The following is a 27,429-nucleotide window of genomic DNA, read 5'->3' as shown; positions in this document are numbered from 1 at the left end:
CCCCTTTTTATAGATGGGCACAATATTTGCCCTTTTCCAGTCTTCTGGAATCTCCCCTGTCTGCCATGATTTTTCAAAGATCATAGCTAAAGGCTCAGATACCTCCTCTATCAGCTCCTTGAGTATCCTGGGATGCATTTCATCAGGACCTGGTGACTTGCTGACATCTAACTTTCCTAAGTGATTTTTAACTTGTTCTTTGTGTATCCTATCTTCTAAACTTACCCTCTCTCTGCTTGTATTCACTACGTCAGGCACACCTCCAGACTTCTCGGTGAAGACCGAAACAAAGAAGTCATTGAGCATCTCCGCCATTTCCAAGTTCCCTGTTACTGCTTCTCCCTCCTCGCTAAGCAGTGGGCCTACCCTGTCCTTGGTCTTCCTCTTGCTTTTAATGTATTTATAAAAGGTCTTCTTGTTTCCCTTTATGCCTGTAGCTAGTTTGATCTCATTTTGTGCCTTTGCCTTTCTAATCTTGCCCCTGCATTCCCGTGTTGCTTGCCTATATTCATCCTTTGTTAGTTGTCCTAGTTTCCATTTTTTATATGACTCCTTTTTTATTTTGAGATCATGCAAGATCTCCTTGTTAAGCCAAGCTGGTCTTTTGCCATATTTTCTATCTTTCCTAAAATGAATCATTTCACATTTTACACAGCCCTGGCTGGGGTGGTTGAGTTGGGGTTGGTCCTGCTTTGGGCAGGGGGCTGGACTGTCTGCCTCCTGAGGGCTCTGCCAGGCCTAGGATATTTATTAATTATTAATTATTATTATTATTATTATTATTATTAGTAGTAGTAGTAGTAGTAGTAGTAGTAGTAGTAGATAGATAGATAGATAGATAGATAGATAGATAGATAGATAGAGGGGGTGTGTGGGGATAGATAGATAGATAGATAGATAGATAGATAGATAGAGGGGGTGTGAGGGGATAGATAGATAGATAGATAGATAGATAGATAGATAGATAGAGGGGGGTGTGTGGGGATAGATAGATAGATAGATAGATAGATAGATAGATAGATAGATAGATAGATAGATAGATAGATAGAGGGGGGTGTGTGGGGATAGATAGATAGATAGATAGATAGATAGATAGATAGATAGATAGATAGATAGATAGATAGATAGATAGATAGATAGATAGAGGGGGTGTGTGGGGATAGATAGATAGATAGATAGATAGATAGATAGATAGATAGATAGATAGATAGATAGATAGATAGATAGATAGAGTGTATGGGGCAGGGGGAGAGACAAAATCACAGAATCCCAGAACACTAGAATTGGAAGGGACCTTGCAAGTTCATTGAGTCCAGTCCCCTGCCCCCATGGCAGGACCAAGCACTGTTTAGATCATCCCCGACAGGCGTCTGTCCAACCTGCTCTTCAATATCCCCAGAGATGGGGATTCCACAACCTCCCTGGGCAATTTATTCCAGTGTTTCACCACCCCGACAGGCAGGAAGTTTTTCCTAATGTCCAACTTCAACCTCCCTTTCTGAAGTTTCAGCCCGTTGCTTCTTGTCCTGTCCTCAGAGGCCAAGGGGAACAAGTTTTCTCCCTCTTCCCTATGACACCCTTTTAGATACCTGAAAACCGCTCTCATGTCCCCTCTCTGTCTTCTCCTTTTCAAACTAAACAAACCCAATTCTTTAATCTTCCCTCATAACGCATGTTCTTGAGACCTTTCATCATTTTGCTGCTCTTCTCTGATAGCCAGGTGTTCTACCCTCCTTTATGTATTATGAAGTGTCCTTATAATTTGCACTCACCTTGCACTGCTACAAAAGGCGCCTGAATTGGGTGCTGAGAAGGAGCAAATACGTAGTATAACTTGCAAACGTCTTCAGCTTTCAGGCAGTGAGTCCAGTCTCCTCCCCTCTCTCTGTCCATCTGTCTGTCTTAAAGACACTTCTGCCTCCTTGTCTAATTAGAATGTCCCACCCGCTGCCGCCACGATACCCCGGTGTTAGAAAAACAATCAAACCAGCCAGAAGCTCCGTCAATAGTTCATCCGAGTTTCATGAGTCCCAACCTCTTTGCTCTTCAGGTCAGAACATGTCATGGAGAGTCCAACAGGGATGCGTGTGGGGGGCTTCCTCGAACCGACTGCAGAAGGGTGCTCCAATTTCTGGGGCTTGTGGTTGAGAATTTCTTCCCCTAGCTCCTGGCGTATACCCCAGAGGTGCAATACTAACTATTTTGGTGTTGCTGGGACGAGCAGAACCCTGCAAACATACATGCGGCCCTCCGGATGGCTGGTGTTTCCATTCTTCTTACCGCTGGATCATCTGTTTTCCTACAGTAGACCTGCCAGTAGCCTTCACACCCTTGCAAAAAATCAGAGGTTGTGTCCATGCCCCAAACATCACCTCCCTGCTCCCAGGGAAAGTTTCTCATTCAACAGTCATGCCAGGGATGTTCCTTCAGTGCGTATTTGCCTGGGGTTGTGTCTCTGTCCAAAGCTACAATCCTGGATTTAAATACCATTGGGTCGTCCTTAAAGCCTGATGGGTATTTTCCCCAGATGTTAATTAATGGGTCTAAATTGCTTGGGTAGGAGAGGGAATTCAGAAGCAGCCTCAATGGGATAGTCGTCCTTAAGGGAACTTATTAACAATAAGTCAAAGCTGGACATCCATAGGTCGGGCGCAAGTGAGAAACTAAGAACATAAGAACATAAGAATGGCCGTACTGAGTCAGACCAAAGGTCCATCTAGCCCAGTATCCTGTCTGCCGACAGCGGCCAGCACCAGGTGCCCCGGAGGGGGTGGACCAAGACAATGATCAAGTGATTTGTTTCCTGCCATCCCTCTCCAGCCTCTGACAACAGAGGCCAGGGACACCATTTCTACCCCCTGGCTAATAGCCTTTTATGGACCTAACCTCCATGAAATTATCTACCTTCTCTTTAAACTCTGTTATAGTCCTAACCTTCACAGCCTCCTCTGGCAAGGAGTTCCACAGATTAACTATACGCTGTGTGAAGAAGAACTTTCACTTATTAGTTTTAAACCTGCTACCCATTAATTGCATTTGGTGTCCTCTAGTCCTTCTATTATGGGAACTAATGAAGAACTTTTCTTTATTCGCCCTCTCCACACCACTCATGATTTTATAGACCTCTATCATATCCCCCTCAGTCTCCCATTTTCCAAACTGAAAAGTCCCAGTTGCTTTAGCCTCTCTTCATATGGGACCCGTTCCAAACCCCTGATCATTTTAGTTGCCCTTTTCTGAACCCTTTCCCAGGCAAAAATGTCTTTTTGGAGGTGAGGAGACCACATCTGTACACAGTACAGCCTGGCTTATGAAAGAGCTCAGACTAAGGTGGGGGGGGAGGGGGGTATGACAGACCACCAGGCCCCTGATCAAGTGGGGGCAAGTTCTACATTCCCTGCAAGGGGCGGGGCCTCAGGTGGAAGAGCCGAGCTTCCTCCAGGAAGCCCTCAGCCTCTGCTGGAGCATGCCATGCTGGGCTCTGGCAGTGATTTAAAAGGGCCTATGGTTCCGGCTGCTGCTACCACCATGGTAGAGCCCCCTTTGCATGCCCCTGTCAGACTAGACCAATGTTTCCCAACCTTTTTTAATAAAGCACCCCTAAACAAATTCTAAGTACCCCCAGGACCTACAGTTTTCAGATGCACATTTTTTTTTCTACTGTTGCAACACATTTGTTTAAACAACTTCATCGTAGACAGGTGGGCAATGAAATTTCTCAGTGTAAAAAGGACAAAACTAATCAAGCGCTGTAAAACGTAAAACAAAAATTCCGTTTTCTCCCAATTTCAGTTGTGTTGACGTACCCCCCAGACGTCTCTCGAGTACCCCTAAGGGGACTGGTACCACTGGTTAAGAAACGCTGGCCTAGCCGATGTAATGGTAGAACTGGTTGGAATTTTTTTTATTGAAACGTCTTCGTTTCAAGTGGGCTTCCCACAAAAGGCAGCACTTTGCGGGCCTTTCTGTTTTCCTCGACAAAAAGAAACACACATCTTTTTCATCCGAAAGCTGAAAACTAGGTTTGCATTTTTAATTGGGGCATTTTTATTAAAAAACTCCAAATGACAACAATCTGAAAGAAAATCGTTTTCCGTGAAATGCTGATAATACAGGTAGCACCTCTCTAATCCAGAACTCTCTGGTCTAGAAACCCGTCATCCAGAATGATTTTGGGATTGGTTCGGCCTTGGGCCATGGGCTGGACTTGATGACCTCCTGAGGTCTCTTCTAGCTCTATGAGTCTATTATTTTAGTTGGCCAGATGTTCACTTAGCATGGGTGTGGCCAAACTTCCTGCAACCCCATAAAGTTTGTTTACAGCCCCCAGGTCTGGCTCTCAGTGTTCTGTGCTGTTAGTTACCTCTAATTTACCCCTCAATGTTTTCTCAGAGCCCAGGAAGCAGTGGAAGCGTTGGTCATGCTGCTAGACAATATTGACCTTCTGTGGTCTGGCAATTTCTCTGGTTCAGCACCAGTCAAGACCAAAGAGTGCCGGATTAGAGAGGTTGAACTTGTATAATGCTCATTTTCTAGAAAGTGCTACACAATGGTCCGACTTGGCCTCACCATCTATGAATCTCAATGTTGGGGAACCAGCAACTGAGATAAGACTGTTCACGTGTTAGGTTGAATCTGAAGACTTGATCCAGAAGGATGGCTCTGACGGGGTGGCCCAGAACGAGTAGCAGAATATCTCTGAGGTACTTTTTGGTGATTCCATGACTGAGGCTCCCCTATCTGTGCCGGGGCTATAGATGGAGCCTATATCTTCAGTCTGTGCCACCCAAATACTTGCCTGACCTCTGGGGAGATGACTCAGGAGACCTGTTTGCCGTGCCCTGGCAGAAGGGACACACATCTTGGCTCCTGGGATGCTCAGATGTTTAGAAGTTTTGGGCTGGCTATTATGCCACGTCCATTCCAAGCTCTGTCGCTAGCCAGACTTGTATCCTGGGGCTTCACTGCTCTATGTCTATGTCTCTTGGGGTATGTCTACTCCTCGTTCCACGAGGAGTAATGGTAGTTCGGAATAGGAAGCCTAATCCGAACTACCTAGTTCGTGCCGCGTGTAGCCGCGGGCACGGAGTCCGAACTAGCGGACATTTAAAAATGGCGGCGCCCGGCAATATGCAACTGAAGCCCGGGAAATTCAAATCCCGGGCTTCATTTACAACTCCGGTTGCCTACATTACCCCGCTAGTTCGAACTAGGGTGGTAGAGTAGACATACCCTAGTTTATTCACACTGGGGAAGGGCCTCTTTTGTATCCTGTGCTTGGTCCTCCACTTATCATACAACAAGAAGCAATGGGCTTAAACTGCAGCAAGGACGGTTGAGCTTGGACATTTGGAAAAAGTTCCTAACTGTCGGGGTGGTGAAACATGGGAATAAATTGCCCAGGGAGGTTGTGGAATCTCCATCTCTGGAGATACTGAAGAGCAGGTTGGACAGACACGTGTCAGGGATGAGCTAGACAGTGCTTGCTCCTGCCGTGAGAGCAGGAGACTGGACTTGATGACCTCTAGAGGTCCCTTCCAGTTCTAGGTATCTGTGGTTCTCTATTGGACCCCCAAACTCAGCACAGGTCCCTTAGCACGAGGGATCGGACGGTACTGGGATACATGCGGGGGTTTAGGTGATAATGTTCCAGTTCTTCTGATGCATGACGACGACTTCTCCATCTGCTCCTCTCTGTGCTCGGTGTCACTTGGCACATCGGTGTGGCCCCCTGCGGACCTGGATTGATATTGCTCTGTGTCTCTGGGGCGTGGAAACCCCACTGGTACTGACCTACCCTCACGCAGACGGGGCTATGTCAGAGGCACGACCAACAGAGTGACTGCCATTTGGGGAGGTGGGATGACCCTGCTCTCTCCCATTGACAAATGACGGCTTCAGTCTAGTGCCATACACATAGGCCTCCAGGGCTGCAGCACCCGCAAAGAAAAATTAACGGGTGCTCAACACCCATCGGCAGGCGATGGTCTCCTGGGTCTCTGGTCCACTGGAAGCCCCGCTCATCAATGCTTCTTCCTTCCTCCCAGGGCCTCCTGGCCACCATGACACATTGGAGGATTGGGCCCAAAGAAATCTGAGGAGGTTCAACAAGGACAAGTGCAGAGTCCTGCCCTTGGGAGGGAAGAATCCCAAGCATTGGTACAGGCTGGGGAGCGATTGGCTAAGCAGCAATTCAGCAGAAAAGAACCTAGTGGATGAGAAGCTGGAGATGAGTCAACAGGGCGCCCTTGTAACCAAGAGAGCTAATGGATAATTAGAGTGAATTAGGAGGAGCGTTGCCAGCAGGTTTAGAGAAGTGATTAGTCCCCTTTATTCAGTGCTGGTGAGACAACACCTGCAGTTCTGCATCCAGTTCTGGGCCCCCCACTACAGGAAGGACGTGGACGCATTGGAGAGGGTCCAGTGGAGGCGACCAGAATGATTCGGGGCTGGAGCACATGACCTATGAGGAGAGGCTGAGGGATTGGGGCTTGTTCAGTCTGCAGAAGAGCAGAGCGAGGGGGGATTTGAGAGCAGCCTTCAACTCCCTGCAGGGGGGTCCAGAGAGGCTGGCGAGAGGCTGGTCTCAGTGGGGGCAGGTGGCAGAACGAGGAGCAATGGGCTCAAGTGGCAGTGTGGGAGGTCTAGGTTGGACATTAGGAAAAACTCTTTCCCTAGGCAGGTGGGGAAGCGCTGGGCTAGGTTCCCTAGGGAGGGGGTAGAATGTTCACCCTTAGAGGTGTTTAAGTCCCAGCTGGACCAAGTCCTGGCCGGGATGATTGAGTTGGGTTGGCCCTATTTTGGGCAGGGGGCTGGACTCAATGACTCCTGGGGTCTCTTCCAGCCCTGGGATTCTATGGGTCTATGAACAGCTCTTTCTCTATGCAGAAGAGGCTTTGGGAGGCAGGGGGATGAGCAGGGGCGGGGCAGACCCAGGGGACAAGGGCAGCCACAGGAGTAGCAGGAGTGGAATGTGGCAGGACGGGGGTAGGAGTTTGTGGAAGGTGGTGCACTGGGGCAGGGCCTGGGGCAAAGGGTGGCTGAGTACTTCTGGGCTAAAGGAGAAGACAACACCTAAGCAAAGCCATGCCCTAAATGCAATGGGAAGGTAAGAGGTGTTGGACTCACAGAGCGGCCAGGTTGGAGATCACAGTCACTGATTAACTGAAGAAAGTCTGCTCAGATAGGTAGACAGAGGGGGTGTGTGGGGATAGATAGATAGAGAGAGAGAGTGGTATGGGGATAGGTCATCAAATCCAGTCCCCTGCCCTCACGGCAGGACCAAGAACCATCCAGAAAATCCCTGACAGGTGTTTGTCCAACCTGCTCTTCAATATCTCCAGAGATGGAGATTCCACAACCTCCCTGGGCAACTTATTCCAGTGTTTCACCCCCCTGACAGGTAGGAAGTTTTTCCTAATGTCCAACCTAAACCTCCCTTGCTGCAGCAAAAGCCCATTGCTGCTTGTCCTGTCCTCAGAGGCCGAGGAGAATATTTTTCTCCCTCCTCCTTGTGACACCCTTTTAGATACTTGAAAGCCGTTCTCATATCCCCTCTCAGTCTTCTCTTTTCTAAATGAAACAAGCCCAGTTCTTTCAGTCTTCCCTCATAGCTTCTGTTCTCTAGACCTTTCATCATTCTTGTTGCTCTTCTCTGGACCCTCTCCAATTTCTCCACAACTTCCTTGAAAAGTGGTGCCCAGAACTGGACACAATTCTCCAATTTAGGCCTAATCAGCTGAGAGCAGAGCAGAAGAATGACTTCTCGTGTCTTGCTCATCACACTCCTTTTCATGAGCCCAGAATCAGGTTTGCATTTTTTGCAACAGCATCACACTGTTGAGTCATGTTTAGCTTGTGGTATACTCGGACCCCTAGATCCCTTTCTGCCGTTCTCCTTCCTGGACAGTCACTTCCCGTTCTGTGTGTGTGAAATGGATTGTTCCTTCCTAAGCGGAGCACTTTGCATTTGTCTTTATTAAACTTCATCCTATTGACCTCAGACCATTTCTCCAGTTTGTTCTGATCATTTTGAATTATGACCCCATCCTCCAAAGCACGTACAACCTCTCCCAGCTTGGTATCATCTGAAAACTTAATAAAGCATACTCTCTATGCCACCATCTAAATTCTCCATGCCAATATTTAAATCAGTTATGTATCAGAACTGGTCCCAAATCAGACCCCTGGAGAGCCCCATTTGTTATGCATTTCATTACGCCCTGGTGGCTTGCAGACATTAACTTTTCTAGGAATTTTTAACTTGTTCTTTTTTTATTTTATCTTCTAAACCTACCCCATTCCCACTAGCAGTCACTATGTTAGATATTCCTTCATCATCAGACTTCTTGGTGAAGTCCAGATCAAAAAAATCATTAAGCACCTCTGCCATTTCCATATTTCCTGTTACTGTTTCTCCCTCCTCACTGAGCAGTGGGCCTGCCCTGTCCTTGATCTACCTTTTGCTTCTAATATATCTATAGAATGTCTTCTTGCTACCCTTTATGTCTCTAGCTAGTCTGAGCTCATTTTGTGCCTTTACTTTTCTAATCTTGCCCCTGTATTCCTGTGTTTGCTTAAATTCATCCTTTATAATTTGTCCTAGTTTCCACTTTTTATGGGACTCCTTATAGATAGGAAACAAGGCAGAATGGAAAACCTTTAGATGAGCCACAGACTTTGTCTCTGTTCTCTGCCTCCTGTAACCCAAGTTATTATTTTAGCATCATTGATCCAAAGGTTCTTTGCAAGGCTTCTTTCACATCCTTGTTCCTCAGGCTGTAAATGAGGGGATTCAACATAGGGATGACCAGGGTGTAAAACACAGACACCTCTTTGCTGTGGGCCAGAGAGATGAAAGAGCTGGGTTGGGCATACATGAAAGTCAGAGTCCCGTAAAAGACACCCACAGCCACCATGTGGGAGGTGCAGGTGGAGAAGGCCTTCTGTCTGCCCTCGGTGGAGCGGATCTGGAGGATGGTGGTGATGACACACGCGTAGGAGACAAGGATGACCATGGAGGTGCTCACAAGGATAAGGCTGGAGAGCGTAAAGAGCACCAGTTTGTTCGTGGCTGTGTTGCTGCAGGAGAGGGAGAGCAAGGCGGGAATGTCGCAGAAGAAGTGGTCGATCTCTCTAGACCCACAGAAGCGCAGGGTGAAGGTGAAGGTGGCTTGTACCATGGTGTTTATGATGCCACAAACATAGGAGCCCACCAGCAGCTGGAGGCAAACCCGTTTGGACATGGCGACAGGGTAGAGGAGCGGGCTGCAGATGGCCGAGTATCGGTCGTAGGCCATGGCCGCCAGCAGGAATGTCTCCGTGGTGACAAAGACACCGAAGAAGAAGAACTGGATGGCACACCCATGGAAGGAAATGGTTTGGCTGCCGGCTAGGAAGGTGGCCATGGCTTTGGGGGCGATGGTGGAGGAGTAGCAGAGGTCTAAGAGCGACAGGTTCATCAGGAAGAAGTACATGGGGGTGTGAAGGCGGGAGCTGACCCGAATGAGGAAGACCAGAAGGACGTTGCCCAGCACGGTTATTGCGTAAATCACCAGAAACGCCACGAACGGGCCCATCTTGGGCTCCAGACCACATCCAAACCCCAGGAGGACGAAGTCTGCCAGTGCTGTATGGTTTTGCGCCTTCGTTGGCTCCATTTCCTTGGGGAAAGAAACACGGTAACCATTACAAAAGGGAACAAGGGGTCCTTTTGGTTGCTCATCCATTGGAAATGAAGGCAGATGCCCCGCGGGCTTTCATAAAAGTAGGCTGAGCCCTTGTCATTAAATGCCCTTAAATCTCTTCTTAACACATCTCTCTGCGAGGCCTGTTAGAAATGGCGACTTTTCTACAATCGGGCCCACGTTTATTCATTTTCCCGTGCGAGACTGATTTATGTCTTTGCTCACGGAGGGCAAGATTCTGCCACACTTAATCATGGCCTTATTCCCTGAGAGCCACGGAGCAGCACAGTGCTCCATACGAGATGGCCAGCTGTCTCTTCCAAAGGGACACGCTTAAGGGCAGAAAAGCGAACCATTCCACTGAGTAGGAAAGACAGGACGTCTGGCAGGAGACCACCTTGGCTTAACCAGGAGATCTTGGATGCTCTAAACATCAATAAAAAGGTTGTATAGAAAGTGGAAAATAGGTCTAGAATTGGGTGTGTTTAGTCTGGAAAAGAGAAGACGGAGAGAATCATAGAATACTAGGGCTAGAAGGGACCTCGAGGGGTCATCGAGTCCAGTCCCCTGCCCTCATGGCAGGACCCAGTACTGTCTAGACCATCCCCAATAGATATTTTTCTAAGCTGCTCTTAAATATCTCCAGACACAGAAATTCCACAACCTTCCTAGGAGACATGAGAGCAGTTTCAAGTAGCTAAAAGGGTGTGACAAGGAGGAAGAAGGAAAAAAAATATTCTCCTTGGCCTCTGAGGATGGAACAAGAAGCAATGGGCTTAAACTGCAGCAAGGGAGGTTTAGGTTGGACATTAGGAAAACCTTCCTAACTATCAGGTTGGTTAAATACCGTAATAAATTGCTTACGGGGGTTCTTGAATCTCCATCACTAGTGATATTTAAAAGCAGGTTGGACAGACACTTGTCAGGGATGGTCTAGATGCTGCTTGGTCCTGCCATGAGGGCAGGGGACTGGACTCGATGACCTTTTGAGGTCCCTTCCAGTTCAAGGATTCTATGAAACACGACCTTCAGTCCACACTAGAAGGGAGAATTACGAGGATTAAGAATTAAGCCCAAGAGTTTGTGATTAAACTTGAGTGTAACTCTGTCTCTCTCCCAGTTTAGGAAAATCCAGGATAAAATTTCCTTGTGCAACTTTCATTCACTGCCTTGTATTTATACATCCCGCTAGACTTGAGCTGATAGGACTTTCACAGGAAATTGACAGCAAACACACAAACCTCATTCCCCTCCGTCGCCATCGAAATCCGCCCCCGGACAAAGTCAGAAAAACACGGCTTGAGAGCTTCCCAGCACGTGATTTAAGGGTGTCTCTTTTGTACACTTTGACATGGGGGACCCACAATTTGCTTTTCCACAGTCCTGAAGCTTTAACTGCTAACATGTCCATCTGTCCTGTCATTAAATAATTCCAGTCTAACTCCTTTCTTCGAACTCCCATAATGGCCCACAACTGCAGCTGTTTAAATTGATAGAAATTAATACAAATGTGTAAAAAAACTCTGATATTTTCTCTGGAAACTATATTAAACAATTGAATTCTCTGAGGACAGAACAAGAAGCAATGGGCTTAAACTGCAGCAAGGGAGGTTTAGGTTGGACTTTAGAAAAAACTTCCTACCTGTCCGGATGGTGAAACACTGGAATAAGTAGCCCAGGGGGGTTGTGGAATCTCCATCCCTGGAGACAAGTTGGACAGACGCCTGTCAGGGATGGTCTAGATGGTGTTTGGTCCTGCCGTGAGATCAGGGGACTGGACTAGCTCCCAGCAATAGCTTTCCTACCCAGCTCCTCACCGTTTACCTCCCGGTTCCCTTGTCCAGTCTGCTCACCAAGGCAGCTTCCAATTTCTCTCCCCGGCTTTTGTATAACAAAGCTCCCCCATGATTCACCTGGAGACCTTTCCTTCCCGTTTTCACGCAGTGCCTTGTACAGTCCCTCACCCGGTTCCTTACTGCCGGTGCTACTGGAACAGTTCTAAGAATTAGAACGGGTCGTAATTTTGTCCCCTTGGAGATGAGTGGAGTTTCAGTTGTATGAAAATGTTCCCTTAAAGGATTAGCTTTCCGCAAGAATCATGCCCCTTCCCCTTTCTGTAAGTAAGTTTTCCAATGCACAGCTCCTGTTTTTCAATGGAAACCAAAAACTTTCAGTGGGGGATGAAAGGTCGGACGGGCTCTTACAACAAAACACAGAAACCAGAGCGATGTTTTAGGACCCTTCAGCTTCAGGGCACTTCCTCACTAACTTGCACCTCAAATCTTTGCAACTGGAATTGAAGGAAAAGTCTTCTCTGCTCCTTGCCCCTTCCTTATTCCACACAACACAGCTGATAATCCACATGTCACCAGACTTTCCCCTCGGTCTCCAGCAGAAGCCTGAAATCAACATACCCCCCCAGCTCCATTCAACTTGCAAGGCATGTTCTTTGCCACCAGCGGATCATCTCATCGGCCACCACTCAACCCAAGCATTTGCAAAGCGGATCTGCTGTGATGTGGTGGACAGCCAACATTTTCACCCCGGACCCGCGCGCCGGGATTCCTGTGGCCCTTACCGTGTTATCCACAGGCCGGGAAGTCCCTTTTGCCCCAGCGATCTCGCCTGCTCCCTCACCTCTGAGAAGTGAGCTCCGACTTCACTGCGTCTTTCTTCTTGGTTCCAGGACCCTCCGGGACATGGTCCCCAGGTGCATCCCCAGGACCAGAACTTCAAGCGTGATTCATTTTTTTTTCGCTCTGTTCTGAGGACAGTGATGTCTCCAGACTAACTATTGGGCTCACGTTGAACTCAGAGTAGTTTGGGACTTCGGGCCATAAAGTCACCTTCCCCTAATGAACACGCCCTCTTAGTCCTGGTCTGCACTAGGCCAGGCAGGTGCATTACGATAGGCAACTCCAGCTACGCCAAATGTGTAGTTGGTGTCGATTTACCTTAAGTCAAGCCATAGTGGAGTCAACACAGTGGGAGGTCAATCGGAGCACATGCTTCCATCGGCTTCCCTTACTCCTTGCAGAACGAAAAGCTCCAGACACCAATCTGGGCTGCCCTCAGCATGCAATTTAGGGGGTCTACACTAGACCCCCTAAATTGAACGCTAGAAAATCAACCTTGATCTTCTCGCTAGTGTAGACACACACTGAGAAGGGCTTACGGATGCAGGTTGTCCTGCTGAGTACGGGGGGTGGAATTTGTCCCTTTTTTCTTCTCTTTAAATTTCAGCATGTTCTGAGGAATGGGAATTCAGGTTCTAAGGCAGCTTTCCCTCGACAAAACGAATTCAACAGAGCATATTCCTATTCGGTCAATTTAGCTGGGGACTTGTGTCCAAACAGTGTCCGGTTGTACTAGGAAAAGAAGTGTTGGACATCAGAGAGGAATCTCCAGGTCCCCCAAGCCATCCTCCTTGTGGGAGATTTTCACGAGAGCCTTCGGTCTCTCAGGGCGTGTCTACATTATGGAGAAGTTCAACCCTCCGGAGGTTGATCATCTAGCATTCAATTTAGTGGGTCTAGTGTAGGCCCCCAAATCGAATGGAGAGAACAGCCCCGCCAGCAGGGTGTACTCCTCATTCTGTGCGCAGCACGGGAAACCAACCAGAGCGAGGGCTCCCGCCAGCCTCTCACAATGGAGATGCCGTGGTGACTTAACGCGACATGCCTGGTCTTGTGTAGACCAGGCCTGAGAGACATGTGGCCAAAGCACAGCTTGGGCCTAGAGAGAAACAGCCAGAGAGAAACGAGTCCCGTTCAGTTATATCCCTTGAACGCAGACCACTAAATATTGACTCCTTATATCAGAGAAACTAATGAGATAGGAGAGCTTGAATGGTGGGAATTAAAGGAGGCTATGGGCCGGACAGATGGCACAGAAACTTGGTGGCAGGATGATTACCAGTGGGACATAATGATACAGGACCCAGAAGATCGTGGGATGACAGAACTGGCCATGACGCTGGAGGAGACAACAAGGGCACGTCTACACTAGGGAATTGTGTCAAAGTAACAAAATTTGACTTCATACCTCCCGATTTTACAAAATCAAACTAGCGCATCCCCACTACGAGGAAGCCTCAAAATTTGTCCAAGGCTGGCTTCGTTAATGCGGAAGTGCTACCTCGACTTAGAGCCCCAGGAAGCACTGAGGAGTAATATGTTCAAATGACTTTGGGGAGCAGCTATTTTGAAATAGCAGCGCCGGCGCATCTACACTGCCTCTATTTCGAAATGACTCTTTTGGAATGAGCGGTAGTCCCTGAGGAAAGCAGGAGGACAGATTTCAAAATCAGAGGCCTGTCATTTCGAAATAACGGGGTTGGTTACATGGACGTTCCGCTTATCAAGTTGACCGAAGGGGGGCTATTTTGTGTAGCCCAGGGCTGGGTGACCGCCCTGGGCCGTTCCTATATCCTTACAGAAATGCACAAAGCAGTTTGGCAGAAACGTGCCAAGTAAGAAAGTCCTACACATGATCTACTCAAACCCACTCAAGTAGGGCAGAAAAGGTGGTTCCCTCCGCAGCCCCCAGAACATACTGAATGTCCATTGAGAAACTGAAAGCTGCGATTTTCAGCTGAAGATGCCAGAAAACCAAAAGGCATTTCTTGAAGACCTTCTTAATTTTTTTCCAGGAAAAAAATCATGTTTTGATTGCCCCTCATATTTACTTGATATGAGTTCACACTCCAGGGAGAATGGAAGATGAAGAAACAAACCCAGCACCTAACTCTCAGAGTTCAATTCATCCCTTCTGGGAACAGAGAATCCAATTCTTCTAATTCCGCCCCCCCCCCCCCTTTTGGGGCGCGCCTCAGGCTGCAGACGGAGTGTCTGACTCTCCTCTCCCGGGTTTAAATCGCTCTCCAAGCCTCTGGATTTAGCTCATGATGACTTCACCCCCCGCTGCCGATTGCGAAGCCCAGTGACTCAGGAGCGAACGCCCGGCTCTGATTTCTCCTGGGGCTCCCGGGTGGAGCTGGGAGGGAGGGGAAAGCAAAGACAATAGACTTTAAAAAGCCTTGTGGGGAACGAGTCCCTGCCCTATGCTATTACATCTTGGCAGAAGGCTCAGGGCTGGATGAACGAGCCATTCTCCTTCCCCGGCAGCCCACCACCCGGGGGCCGGACAGAACCTAGAGACATCAGCGACATCCAAGAACGGCCACAGCCCAGGAGATGAGCCGGCTGGTGAGAGACACAGCCCAGCTGGAACCGCATCTCTTGATGGCAAACAAGACTCAGAAACACTGTAAGAGTCAAGAAGCTAGAAAGGCCCTTCCCTGCCCTTCCTTCTTCTTGCCTGGCCGGTGAGGTTCCACATTGGGGCAACCTGTCAGGGGTGTGGCGGTTTCACCGGCCGTTTTTGTAAATCAAGATCAGATGTTTTTCTGATTGATCTGTCCCGGGAATTATTTAGGAGACGCCGTCTCCCTTGTGTTCTACACATCAGGTGTGATGGTCACCTTGTTATCGTCTTCCCTTGGCATCTGTGAATCTATGACATTAAAGAACTTCCAGTTGTAACAAAACATCTGAGGTTCACCGATTTCAAGGCCAGAATGGGCCATTTAATATTCCAATTTCATCTCCTCTATAATGCCAACCAGAGAATTTCATCCCATTCAATTTATGTTTTTATTAAAGCGTCTTCCTGAAAGGCATTGGGTCTTTACTTAAACTTCTTGTTGCCTTTTTCTGCAAAAATAAAGATACCTTTAATCCCCAGAATAGTCTTTCTTGGTCCTCCTGCACCCGATCTTCATTTTGATCATATAAAGAGGTGGTCTGTATGTCCCACTCCCTCAAACATTTTTTCCAGCTCTCACATTATTTCTGGGACTCTTCTCTGATATGGCTGCAACTTTTCGGCAGGAATGGAGGGACCACTGGGTGGCCATGATCTCTCATTGTTGGGGTGGTTACCAAAAAGTCCTCCTCTGCCCTACAGCATGTACAGACATGATTAAATCATTTCCATCCACCGATGTGACTCAACTAAACATATCGGCCTCCTTTATTAGTTGACCATGAGACCTTCAATCAGTCTCTCTCACCACTGCCCCATTGTCTATAATCTAAGTATCCTGCTTGAAGCAGGGACACATCCGTGGTTTCTCCAGCGCCGTATACAGCGGCAATGAACGTCCTTGATCAGAGCGAGTCATTTACTGCAACCTCCTATTTACTGGGTTGACAACAGCATGTTCATGATTAGGTCTAAGGTCTTTGAGATGGTTGGGGTGGGGGTTAAAACGGAGGAACAATTGGCATTTAAGGAGAATTTAGGAGGTTTTACCATATCTAAAGACCCTACAGGACTCAGCCAGCTCTGAGAACAGCTAGCTCCGAGGGCTCCATGGGATTTAGGCTCCAGGGGAAGTTGCAGCTTTGACAATTGAGTGTGATGCAGAATTACCTGGTAGTGAAATAACAGAAATGCACAAATACATACGGTGCTGTATTATGGAGCAAAGGTGTGAGAATCCGATTCTAAACACGAGTATCCAATGACTCTCGAAAGAGCTTTAATTCCCAGAAAGTAGCTCCTCATAAAACTTTTATTAAGACCCTGTTCTAGTCTTGTGCAGGCAAATCTCCATTTAATGTGACCAGCATTACGACAATATTCTATATCAGTACGTCTGTACAGCAGTGCTATTTCAGGATACTGGAGTATCCCGAAATTGCTATCCCGTGTCTTCCCAGCATACCCATTATTTCAGGCTCCCTATTCCAATGTCCCTATAAACCTCATTCTATGAGTAAAGGATGTTTTGGAACAGCACTTTATTTCCAAATTTGGCACTATACAGACAGTGTCAAATGACGAAATAAGCTATTTCAAAACAGCATCTAAATAAGCGATGCAATTTGCGTAGCTCTTATTTCGAGTTCCGATGCAATGTAGCTGCACGCTAAGATAAGGGATAAGTCATTATCTTTGTCCATATACTGTTTTAATTCTTATTTAAGGCCCAAAATCTTTCACTGGACTCTCTCTTCCAAACAAGCATTCTTGCTATGCCTTTCGCTGCAAAACTAAATATTTCCTTAATATCCAGAACTCCCCTACTTTTTCCACTCTTTCTAGAAATCAGTGGAAAAACTTAAACAACCAATAGTCTAGTAGCTCCTTAAAGACTAACAAGACATGAAGATGGTATCAAAGCGTTCGTGGACACAACCCACTTCTTCAGATGACTGGAGTATTAGAACTGGAGTACTAAATCAGTGGATTTCTCATGGAAGGAGAGGTTGTTTCACTTATGCTTTGAATTTCAGACATGCAGGGAAGCTGGTTCAGTTGTAGAGGATCTTGAAAAATCACTTTCCAAAATGCACAAATTGGCTCCCGTTTTATTAGGAAGGGATAAAGCTTGGTTTGCCCCAGGTTTGATCTGCTTACAGTGAGGCAAAAAATTTTTCTGCTTTCACATTCAACTTTCAAGGCTCCAATTTCCATCCAAGGACAAAGGAGCCACCTGACTCATTTCCAAAATCCCTCCCTAGCTACTTTTCGGTGCCTCACTTGGGCTACCGCCTGAGACCTTCCAAACCCTCCATGGCTTGATCTTCTTAGCACGTTCTGAGATAGGGAATTCCTGAAAGCTTAATTTTCCGGCAGGGACGCTGAGAGGCGGAAATAAAACAGCTGTAAGTTCTCCTAAGACCCTGAAAGTTAAAATGACTGAAACCTTTTGAGGATCACAGGAGGTTTCTTGGACATCTTAGAAAATCCCAGGCAAAGAGATTTGCTTTAGGGAGAGCATATAGAAAAGGATCAAATTTGCAAACTTCTAGCCCAGTGTCTTTCCGGCAAGAGCTCCTCACTGCCCCCTTTTTTTGGTGAGACCTGAAATACACATTACCCGTTGGGTTCTTCTTTAACTTTGGTCTTGCTCTCTTTCTCCCAAGGAAACGCCAGCCATGGAGATAGTGAGAGCAGATAACTGCACGGCTCAAGAGGGATTCGTCCTGCAGGGATTCGGGAATGGCCCGGGAGCGCAGGTGGTCCCTTTTGTGGTGTTTCTGCTGATTTACATGATCACGGTGCTTTGGAACGCCGGCATGATCCTCCTCATCTGTGCCAATCCTAGTCTTCACACCCCCATGTATTTCTTCCTCATGAACCTGTCGGTCTTGGACCTCTGCTTCACCACCACCATCGCCCCCAAAGCCATGGCCAGCTTCCTGGTGGGGAGCAACGCCATTTCCCACAATGAATGCGCCGCCCAGTTCTTCCTTTTCTCGGTCTTCCTCACGGCCGAGGGGTTCCTGCTGGCGGCCATGGCGTACGACCGCTACACGGCCATCTGCAACCCGCTCCTCTACCCCGTCACCATGTCCAAGTGGCTTTGCGTCTGGCTGGTGGCCGGCTCCATCTTCAGCGGCTGCGTGAACTCCATGGTGCAAACCGGCTTCACGTTTTCGCTGCGCTATTGCGGGTCGAGGGAGATCGACCATTTCTTCTGCGATGGCCCACCGCTGATTAACCTGGCCACCAGCGACACGTACATCAACAACCTGGTGATGTTCACCTTGTGCGGCTTCATCATCGGCAGCACCTTTCTGGTCGTCTTCATCTCCTACTTCTACATCATCTCCACCATCCTCCGGATCCGCTCCGCCGAAGGCCGGCACAAGGCCTTCTCCACCTGCACCTCCCACATGATCGCGGTGAGCATCCTTTACGGCTCCACGGCCTTCATGTACGCCCAGCCCACTTGGGTGTCTTCGCTCTACCCTCGCAAAGCCGTGTCCGTCTTCTACACCTTCATCATCCCCATGGTGAACCCACTCATCTACAGCCTGCGGAACAAGGAAGTGAAAGACGCCTGGGCCAGGACGATGGGGAGGAAATCGTGGGAGGGATGAACCTTGCCTTGTTGCGTGCAGGTTACACCTGCCTGGTCAGGGCTTGTGTCGACTTCTGGAACTGGAACTCAACCCAGGAAGGTGAAATAAACATTTTCTGGCAAAGCTTTCATTGGTTTGCATTGTCATTTTTCTCCAGCTGGGTGGGATGACACTGGAGATTGGGGGACCCCTTTGAATACTAGAATCCCAGGCCTGGCAGAGACTTCAGGAGTCATTGAGTCCAGCCCCCTCCCCAAAGCAGGAACAACCCCAACTCAGTCATCCCAGCCAGGGCTTGGTGAAACCGGAACTTAAACACCTCTAGGGATGGAGATTCCACCCCCTCCCTAGGGAACCCATCCCAGTGCTTCCCCACCCGCCTAGGGAAATAGCTTTTCCTAATATCCAACCCCAATCTCCCCCACTATAACCTGAGCCCATTGCTCTTTGTTCTGCCACCCCGAGAACAACCTCTCTTCATCGTCTTTGGAGTCCCCCTTCAGGAAGTTGAAAGTTGCTGTCAAATCCCCCCTCACTCTTCTCTTCTGGGGTACGGCAAGGCTGTGGTATCCCCAAAAAACTCTGCCACATCCAGGGAACGCTTTTGTTCTTCCGCTTTTTTCTGGCAGAAGAGCAAACGCGCTCTTTGAGACGCCCCTGTATTCCTCTTTGTACGATGAAGGAGGCGGCTTTTGAAAGAGGGGCTCTTCTCACATTGGGCTCAGTCTTGACGGGCCAAATGTTGGAAAAGCCTCTTCCGACAAAAGAATCCAAAAAAGGAATGCAAAATGTGGAGTAGCCTAGCCGTACCTCTGCAGACTAAACAAGCCCTCCTCCTCACCTCTAGCTCACGTGCTCCAGCATCCTCAGCATTTTGGTTGCCTTGCACTGGACATTCTTCAATGCGTCCACACCCTTTCTGTAAAGGGGGGTCTGGGATGGGTGTCTGCCCTATGCTGGCTCTTTAGGGGTATAACCCAGCCCTGGGTGAGGGTCTGGGGTGCGGTGCCAGGGAGGCTGGAGGCTTTGTGGGACAGAGCAGGGCTGGGGAAAGGCAAATGAGGCTGCGGTGCTTTGCCGTGGCTGTAGGTCTGGAGACAGGGCCTGAGGGCACTAGGGCAAGCCAAGACGCAGCCAGGGCAAGCAAAGGCAGCAGGCCCACACCCCCTGCCAATGTGGAGTGGCCTTGTCAGATGCAGTTAGCCCTGAAGCAGGTGCTGGATGACCCCGGCAGCGGGCCACTGAGGCAGGGCGGGTGTAAGAGGCATTGGGGTTCCATGGGAGGGGAGGACCCCAGAGTTCAGGGGAACTGAGCTAGGACAGTACCAGCAGGGGTGACACCAGGGCTAGGGAGCTAATTCCCAAAGCAATCAGCAGGAGGCGCCATGGGGGTGAGCGCCACCCCCTGGCAGGGCCCAGAACTGGATGCAACGCTCCAGATGTGGCATCCCCAGAGCTGACTAAAAGGGAATAATCACACCTCTGGATCTGCTGGCAACGCTCCTCCTAATGCAGCCCAATATGCTATTTACTTAAGGGGACACACACACACACACACACACACACACACACACACACACACACACACACACACACACAGAGCCAGCCAGTCACACACACAGACACACACACACGGCTCCCAAAAGATTCTCCAGCTGCTGTTATAGTGACCAATCCTTATCATTGGTCCATTTGTTGCCGGCATCTTCTCTCTCATCTGTTCACAAGCCCCACACACATCTCCCCTGCACAAGGAACAGCCCGTCCAAACAAAGAAGAGCAAACCCATAGTCAACGCTATTGCAATGAATTCCTGCAACATCCTACCCCACCCAAGGAGCAGTGTAGTGTTACAGTCGAAGAGTCAAACAATCCCAGCCCTCGATCCTCAGCACAAAAGTGGACTGGCTGTGGGGTGGAATTGGGCCTTTGAATGAGAGACATCTGGGGGTGTCTTTCCCCTTAAACGTCAGAATCTGTTCCGTCCCATTTGAGCCGATTCAGTTCTTCTTTGGAGCTTTCCCAAATACTTCCCATCGACCTCTTTAGCTGCCTAAATACCAATATGGCCCTAGGTGGCTAGGTACCCAACGTCCCATCGTTTACTTCTGGAATCACAGACTCACAGCACACTAGAACTGGAAGGGACCTCGAGATGTCATTGAGTCCAGTCGCCTGCCCTCACAGCAGGACCAAGCTCCGTCTAGACCATCCCTGATAGATGTGATTCTGAGCAGAATTAAAAAGAATACCCCATCACATCGCCCGCAACATTTGTGCCTCATGCATCTTTTGGAAAATAACAAAATAAATCCAAACCGTTACCAGCTACCATATTTCTGCAGGTACGTTGCATTGCCAGCTTGTCCGAATCTATATTGATATTAAAAGTGGGATAAAACAGAACAAATACAATGGCAGCTACATGACCCCTTTTGCCATGGGAAGCTCGACAAAGGAGAAGGGGGGGCGGGGGGAGGGTGCTGCCTGCAGGACTGAGACTGGCTGCTGAGCATGAGTTAGTCTTGGCTGGCTTAGGATACAGGGTTGGGGCCCAGGGCTCTCCCCAAGATGGATGGCATGGGCTGCTCCTATTTCCTGTGCTGACAAGTCTGTTCTAGGCTGTGTCCCTGTGGACTAATAACCCTTCTGTGATACTGGCTGAGAGGCATGTCTGGATGCAGGTAGGGCCCGGTGGCTCGCCGCCCCTCAGCGACAATTTCTATGGGACTTTGATATTAGCATCCATCGGAAGGAGTAAGACGAGGCCGACAACGTTCAGCAGGAACGGGCAAACCATGCAAAGTGGAATCACGAGGCTGACTTCCTTCCTGCGGGATTATCTGTCAGCCTTCCCTGTCCCTGCGTCTCCAGAGTTCAAAGTTTCCATATTAGCAATGGCAACAGATTCCACCTATGTCCCTAGTCCCAGATGCTGCAAAGACACGTGGCCGTGAAAAGCCTGTTCTCCCAAAAAAGGAACCATGTAAACAGAAAGGGCCAGAAAAAGTGTGAATGTATTTTACAGTTGGGAAACTGAGGGAAAAAAGGGTGAGATTTTCAAAGCTGCCTAAGTGGTTTGAACACTAAAATTGTATTTAAGACCATGAGCATTGGGCATCAAACACCATCAACATCTCAGCCTAGGCGCCAGACAGAGCGAGAAATCAACTCCAGATGTCCCTAATTCCAGTCCTATATCTTCCCCACAGAACCATTCCTCCCATGTTGGGCATTAGGTTGGACATTAAGAAAAAGTTCCTACCTGTCAGGGTGGTCAAACACTGGAATAAATTGCCTAGGGGGGTTGTGGAATCCCCATCTCTGGGGATATTTAAGAGCAGGTTAGATAAATGTCCATCAGGGATGGTCTAGACAGTATTTGGTCCTGCCATGGGGGCAGGGAACTGGACTCGATGACCTCTCGAGGTCCCTTTCAGTCCTAGTATTCTATGATTCTATGACTGTATGTTGGAGAGAGATCTTCTCCCAAGGGATTTAGAGGCGAGCCTCCGATTCCTCACCCTTGCACTGTGTGTGGGATTCTCAAAGGAGTCAAAGAGTGTGGGAGGCTCAGTTGAGTGCCTAATTCCCTCAGGTTCCTCTGAAAGTCCGTGCCTTTCCTCATAATATTCACCAGCTGAGACTGTTGTTCAATGGGAGAGCCCTGTAGGAATTCCCCTATCATTGGTACCCATTCCCATCCATCCCAATTGCTGGCCTTTTAATTTCAGCATGTTCCGAGGAATGGGAATTCAGGTCCTAAGGCAGCTTTCCCTCGACAGAACGAATTCAACAGAACATATTCCTATCCGGTCAATTGCGCTGGGGACTTGGCATCCTGTTGTACTAGGAAAAGAGGTGTTGGACTCCGGAGAGGAATCTCCAAGTCCCCCAAGTCATCTCCTTGTGGGAGATTTTCACAAGAGTCTCCGTTCTCTCAGGGCGTGTCTATACTATGGAGAGGATTGACCCTCAGGAGGTCGATCATCTGGGCTGTGTCTACACTGGCATGAATTTCCAGAAATGCTTAAAACGGAATACTATTCCATTTTCAGTTTTTCCGGAAAAGGAGCGTCTACATTGGCAGGCTGCTTTTCCGGAAAAGCCCTTTTTCCGGAAAAGCGTCTGTGGCCAATGTAGACGCGCTTTTCCGGAAAAGAGCCCCGATTGCCATTTTCGCGATTGGGGCTTTTTTCCGGAAAAGACTACTGAGCTGTCTACACTGGCCCTTTTCCGGAACAGTGTTCCGGAATAAGGACTTATGCCCGAGCGGGAGCAGAATAGTTTTTCCGGAATAGCGGCTGATTTTGTACAGTAGAGCGTCGTTGCTTTTCCGGAAATTCAAGGGCCAGTGTAGACAGCTCGCAGCTTATTCCAGGAAAGCGGCTGATTTTCCAGAATAAGTGGCCCAGTGTAGACACAGCCCTGGTGTTCAATTGAGCGGGGCTAGTGTAGGCCCCTAAATCGAATGGTGAAGGCAGCTCCCATCAGCGCTGTGTACTCCTCATTCTGTGCAGAGCATGGGAAGTCGACCGGAGCGAGGGCTCCCGCCAGCGTCTCAGAATGGAGACGGAACAGTGGCTCAGTGTGACACACCAGAGCTGGTGTAGACCAGGCCTGAGAGACTTGAGGCCAATGCACAGCTTGGGGTGAAGAGAAACAGCCAGAGGGAAACGAGTCCCATTCAGCTACATCCCTTGAACGCAGACCACTAAATGCTGCCTCCTTTTGCCAGAGAAACTACTGAGATAGGAGAGTTTGAATGGTAGGAATTAAAGGAGGCTATGGGCTGGACAGATGGCACAGAAACTTGGTGTCAGGATGATTACCAATGGGACATGATGGTACAGGACTTAGAAGATCGTGGGATGACAGAACTGGCCACGATGCTGGAGGAGACAATGAGGACATGTCTACACTAGGGAATTATGTCAAAGTAACAAAATTCGACTTCATACCTCCCGATTTTACAAAATCAAACTAGTGCATCCCCACTAGAGGAAAGCCTCAAAATTCGTCCGAGGCAGGCGCATTAAGTGTGGACACACTACGTTGACTTAGGGCCCCAGGAAGCACTGGGGAGTAATATGTTCGAATGACTCTGGGGAGCAGCTATTTTGAAATAGCAGCACCGGCGCGTCTACACTGCCTCTATTTTGAAATAACTCTTTCGGAATGAGCAGTAGTCCCTGAGGAAAGCAAGAGGACAGATTTTGAAATCAGCAGCCTGTCATTTCGAAATAACGAGGTTGGTAGCATGCTCACTCTGCTTATCAATTCGACCGCAGGGGAGTTATTTCGAAATAACGCCCAAGCGTAGCCCAGAGCTGGGTGACCGAGCTGGGCCGTTCCTATATCCTTACAGAAATGCAAAAAGCAGTTTGGCCGAAATTTTCCAAGCAAGAAAGTCCTACACATGATCTCCTCCGGCTCATTCAAGTGGGGCAGAAAAGGAGGTTCCCTCCACAGCCCCCAGAACATACTGAATGTCCATTGAGAAACTGAAAGCTGTGATTTTCAACTGAAGATGCCAGAAAACCAAAAGGCATTTCTTGAAGACCTTCTTAATTTTTTTCCATGAAAAAAATCATGTTTTGATTGCCCCTCATGTTTAGGTGATATGAACTCATGCTCCAGGGAGAATGGAAGATGAGGAAACAAACCCAACGCCTAATTCTCAGAGTTCAATTCATCCCTTCCAGGAACAGAAAATCCACCGCTTTGCATGCGGAGACCAACCCATCTAATTTCCCCGCCTCCCATGGGGCGTATCTCAGGCTGCAGACGGAGTGTCTGACTCTCCTCTCCCGGGTGTAAATCGCTCTCCAAGCCTCCGGATTTAGCTCAAGGTGACTTCACTCCCCCTGCCGATTGTGAAGCCCAGTGACTCAGGAGCGAACGCCGGTTCTGATTTGTCCTGGGACTCCCAGGTGGAGCTGGGAGGGAGGGGAAAGCAAAGACAATAGACTTTAAAAACCTTGTCATGGGCGAGTCACCGCCCTATGCTATTACATCTTGGCCGAAGGCTCAAGGCTGGATGAACGAGACCTTCTCCTTCCCCGGCAGCCCACTGCCCGGGGGCCAGACAGAACCTACAGACATCAGCGACATCTAAGAACGACCACAGCCCAGGCGATGAGCTGGCTGGTGAGACACACAGCCCAGCCGGAACCGCATCTCTTGACGGCAAACAAGGCTCGGAAACACTGTAAGAGTCGAGAAGCTAGAAAGGCCCTTCCCTGCCCTTCCTTCTTCCTGCCTGGCCGGTGGGGTTCCAGATAGGGGCAACCTGTCAGGGGTGTGGCGGATTCACCGGCCGTTTTTGTAAATCAGATGTTTTTCTGATTGATCTGTCCTGGGAATTATTTAGGAGTCGCCGTCTCCCTTGTGTTCTACACACCAGGTGTGGTGGTCACCGTGCTATCGTCTGCCCTAGGCATCTGTGAATAACACTAAATAACTTGCACTTGTAACAAAACCTCAGAGGTTCACCGATTTCAAGGCCAGAAATGACCTCTATAATGCTAGCCAGGGAATTTCACCCCGTTCAATTTGCTTTTTTTATTAAAGCGTCTTCCCGAAAGGCACCAGGTCTTTACTTAAAAACGAGGGGAAACAGAGGGTCTCCTGTTTCCTGTGGCTCTTTGCCCCCAACAATTAACAACTGTCATTCTTAAAAGCATCTACCTTATTTTTGTATTGAATTTTTTGGTTTCTCTTCTTGTTGCCTTTTTCTGCAAATATAAAGATACCTTTAATCCCCAGAATAGTCTTCCTTGGCTTACACATGGTGATCGAGTCATCCCCCTCACCCCCAACCTGATCTTCATTTTGATCACTTAAAGAGGTGGTCTTTATGTCCCACTGCCACAAATGTTTTTTTAAGCTCTCACGTGATTTCTGGGACTCTTCTCTGATATGGCTGCAACTTTTTGGCAGGAATGGAGGACCACTGGGTAGCCATGATCTCTCAGTGTTGATGTGGTCACCAAAAAGTCCTCCTCTGCCCTACAGCATGTACAGACATGATTAAATCATTTCCATCCACCTCTTGACTCAACTAAACACATCGGCCTCCTTTATTAGTTGACCATGAGACCTTCAATCAGTCTCTCTCACCACTGCCCCATTGTCTATATTCTAAGTATCCTGCTATAGCAGGGACACATCCGTGGTTTCTCCAGCGCCGTATACAGCGGCAATGAACGTCCTTGTTCAGAGCGAGTCATTTACTGCAACCTCCTATTTACTGGGTTGACAACAGCATGTTCATGATTAGGTCTAAGGTCTTTGAGATGGTTGGGGTGGGGGCTAAAACGGAGGAACAATTATCATTCAAGGAGAATTTAGGAGGTTTTATGAGACAGAAAGACCCTTTAGGGGTCAGCCGGCTCTAAGAATAGTTAGCTTGGGCTCCATGGGATTTAGGCTCCAGGGAAAGTTACAGCTTCGATAATTGAGTGTGATGCACAATTACCTGGTAAGTGGAACAACAGAAATGCACAAATACATACGGTGCTGTATTATGGAGCAAAGGTGTGAGAATCTGGTACTAAACTCGGGTATCCAACAATTCTCGAAAGAGCTTTTAGCTCCCAGAAAGTAGCTCCTCATAAAACTTTTATTAAGACCCTGTTCTAGTCTTGTGCAGGCAAATGTCCCTTTAATGTGACTAGCATTACGACAATATTCTGTATGGGAATGTCTGCACCGCAACGCTATTTCTATCCCACGTCTTCACAGCATGCCTGTTTTTCAGGCTTACTATTCTGACATCCCTGTAACCCTCCTTCTGGAAGTAAGGGGTGTTTCGGAAAAGCGCTTTATTTCCAAATTTGGCACTGTACAGACAAGTGCCAAATGACGAAATAAGCTGTTTTGAAATAGCATCAAAATAAGAGACACAATTTGCATAACTCAAACTGCGTATCTTATTTTGAGTTACAGTGCAGTGTAGATGCACCCTAAGAAAGTAAAAGTTCTGAAATTCCACCCCTGAAATCTTCCAGGAAAAGAAATAATAAAGGGATTAGTCATTATCTTTGTCCATATACTGTTTTAATTCATATTTAAAGCCCCCAATCTTTCACTGGACTTTCTCTTCCAAACAGGCGTTCTTGCTACGCCTTTCACTGCAAAAATAAAGATGTCTCTAATATCCGGAAATCCCCTACTTTTCCTACTCTTTCTAGAAATCAATGGAAAAACTTAAAAAACAACCAATAATCTAGTAGCACCTTAAAGACTAACAAAACATGTAGATGGACACAACCCACTTCTCCAGATGACTGGAGTATTAGAACTGGAGTACTAAATCAGTGGGTTTCTCATGGAAGGAGAGGTTGTTTCACTCATGCTTTGAATTTCAGTTCAGTTGTAGAGGATCTTGAAAAAGCACTTTCCAAAATGCGCAAATTGGTTCCTGTTTTATTATAAAGGGGTTAAGTTTGGATCGCACCAGCTTTGATCTGCTTACAGTGAAGCAATAAACTTTTCTGCTTTCAATTTCATCTCTTAAGGCTCCAATTTCCACCCAAGAATAAAGGAGCCAGCTGACTTTTCCAAAATTCCTCCTAAGCTACTTTTCGGTGCCTCACTTGGGCTACCATCTGAGACCTTCCAAACCCTCCATGGCTTGATCTTCTTAGCACGTTCTGAGATAGGGAATTCCCGAAAGCTTAATTTTCCGACAGGGACGCCGAGAGGCGGAAATAAAACAGCTGTAAGTTCTCCCAAGACCCTGAAAGTTACAGTGACTGAAACCTTTTGAGGATCACTGGGGGTTTCTTGGACATCTTAGAAAATCCCAGGCAAAGAGATTTGCTTTAGGGGAGCATATAGAAAAGGATCAAATTTGCAAACTT

At 48.1% G+C, this 27,429-nt stretch overlaps 2 protein-coding genes across 2 annotated transcripts; one reads left to right on the top strand and one right to left on the bottom strand.

The window, feature by feature from the left end:
• Positions 1 to 8,714: 8,714 nt before the first annotated feature.
• LOC102454373 (olfactory receptor OR9H1-like) lies at positions 8,715 to 9,659 on the bottom strand. Its single transcript, XM_075912239.1, has one exon. It carries the CDS (start codon positions 9,657 to 9,659, stop codon positions 8,715 to 8,717), a length of 945 nt encoding a protein of 314 aa, XP_075768354.1.
• A 7,973-nt stretch (positions 9,660 to 17,632) lies between these two features.
• Positions 17,633 to 18,580, top strand: LOC102454139 (olfactory receptor OR9H1-like). The gene has a single exon (XM_006122746.2). It carries the CDS (start codon positions 17,633 to 17,635, stop codon positions 18,578 to 18,580), a length of 948 nt encoding a protein of 315 aa, XP_006122808.2.
• The last annotated feature ends 8,849 nt before the right edge of the window (positions 18,581 to 27,429 follow it).

The sequence above is a fragment of the Pelodiscus sinensis genome, chromosome 30 (genome assembly GCF_049634645.1).
Source record: "Pelodiscus sinensis isolate JC-2024 chromosome 30, ASM4963464v1, whole genome shotgun sequence".
Classification (NCBI taxonomy): Eukaryota; Metazoa; Chordata; order Testudines; family Trionychidae; genus Pelodiscus; species Pelodiscus sinensis.
Note: the sequence above shows the minus strand (reverse complement) of the source record. Positions and strands in the feature narration are given on the sequence as shown.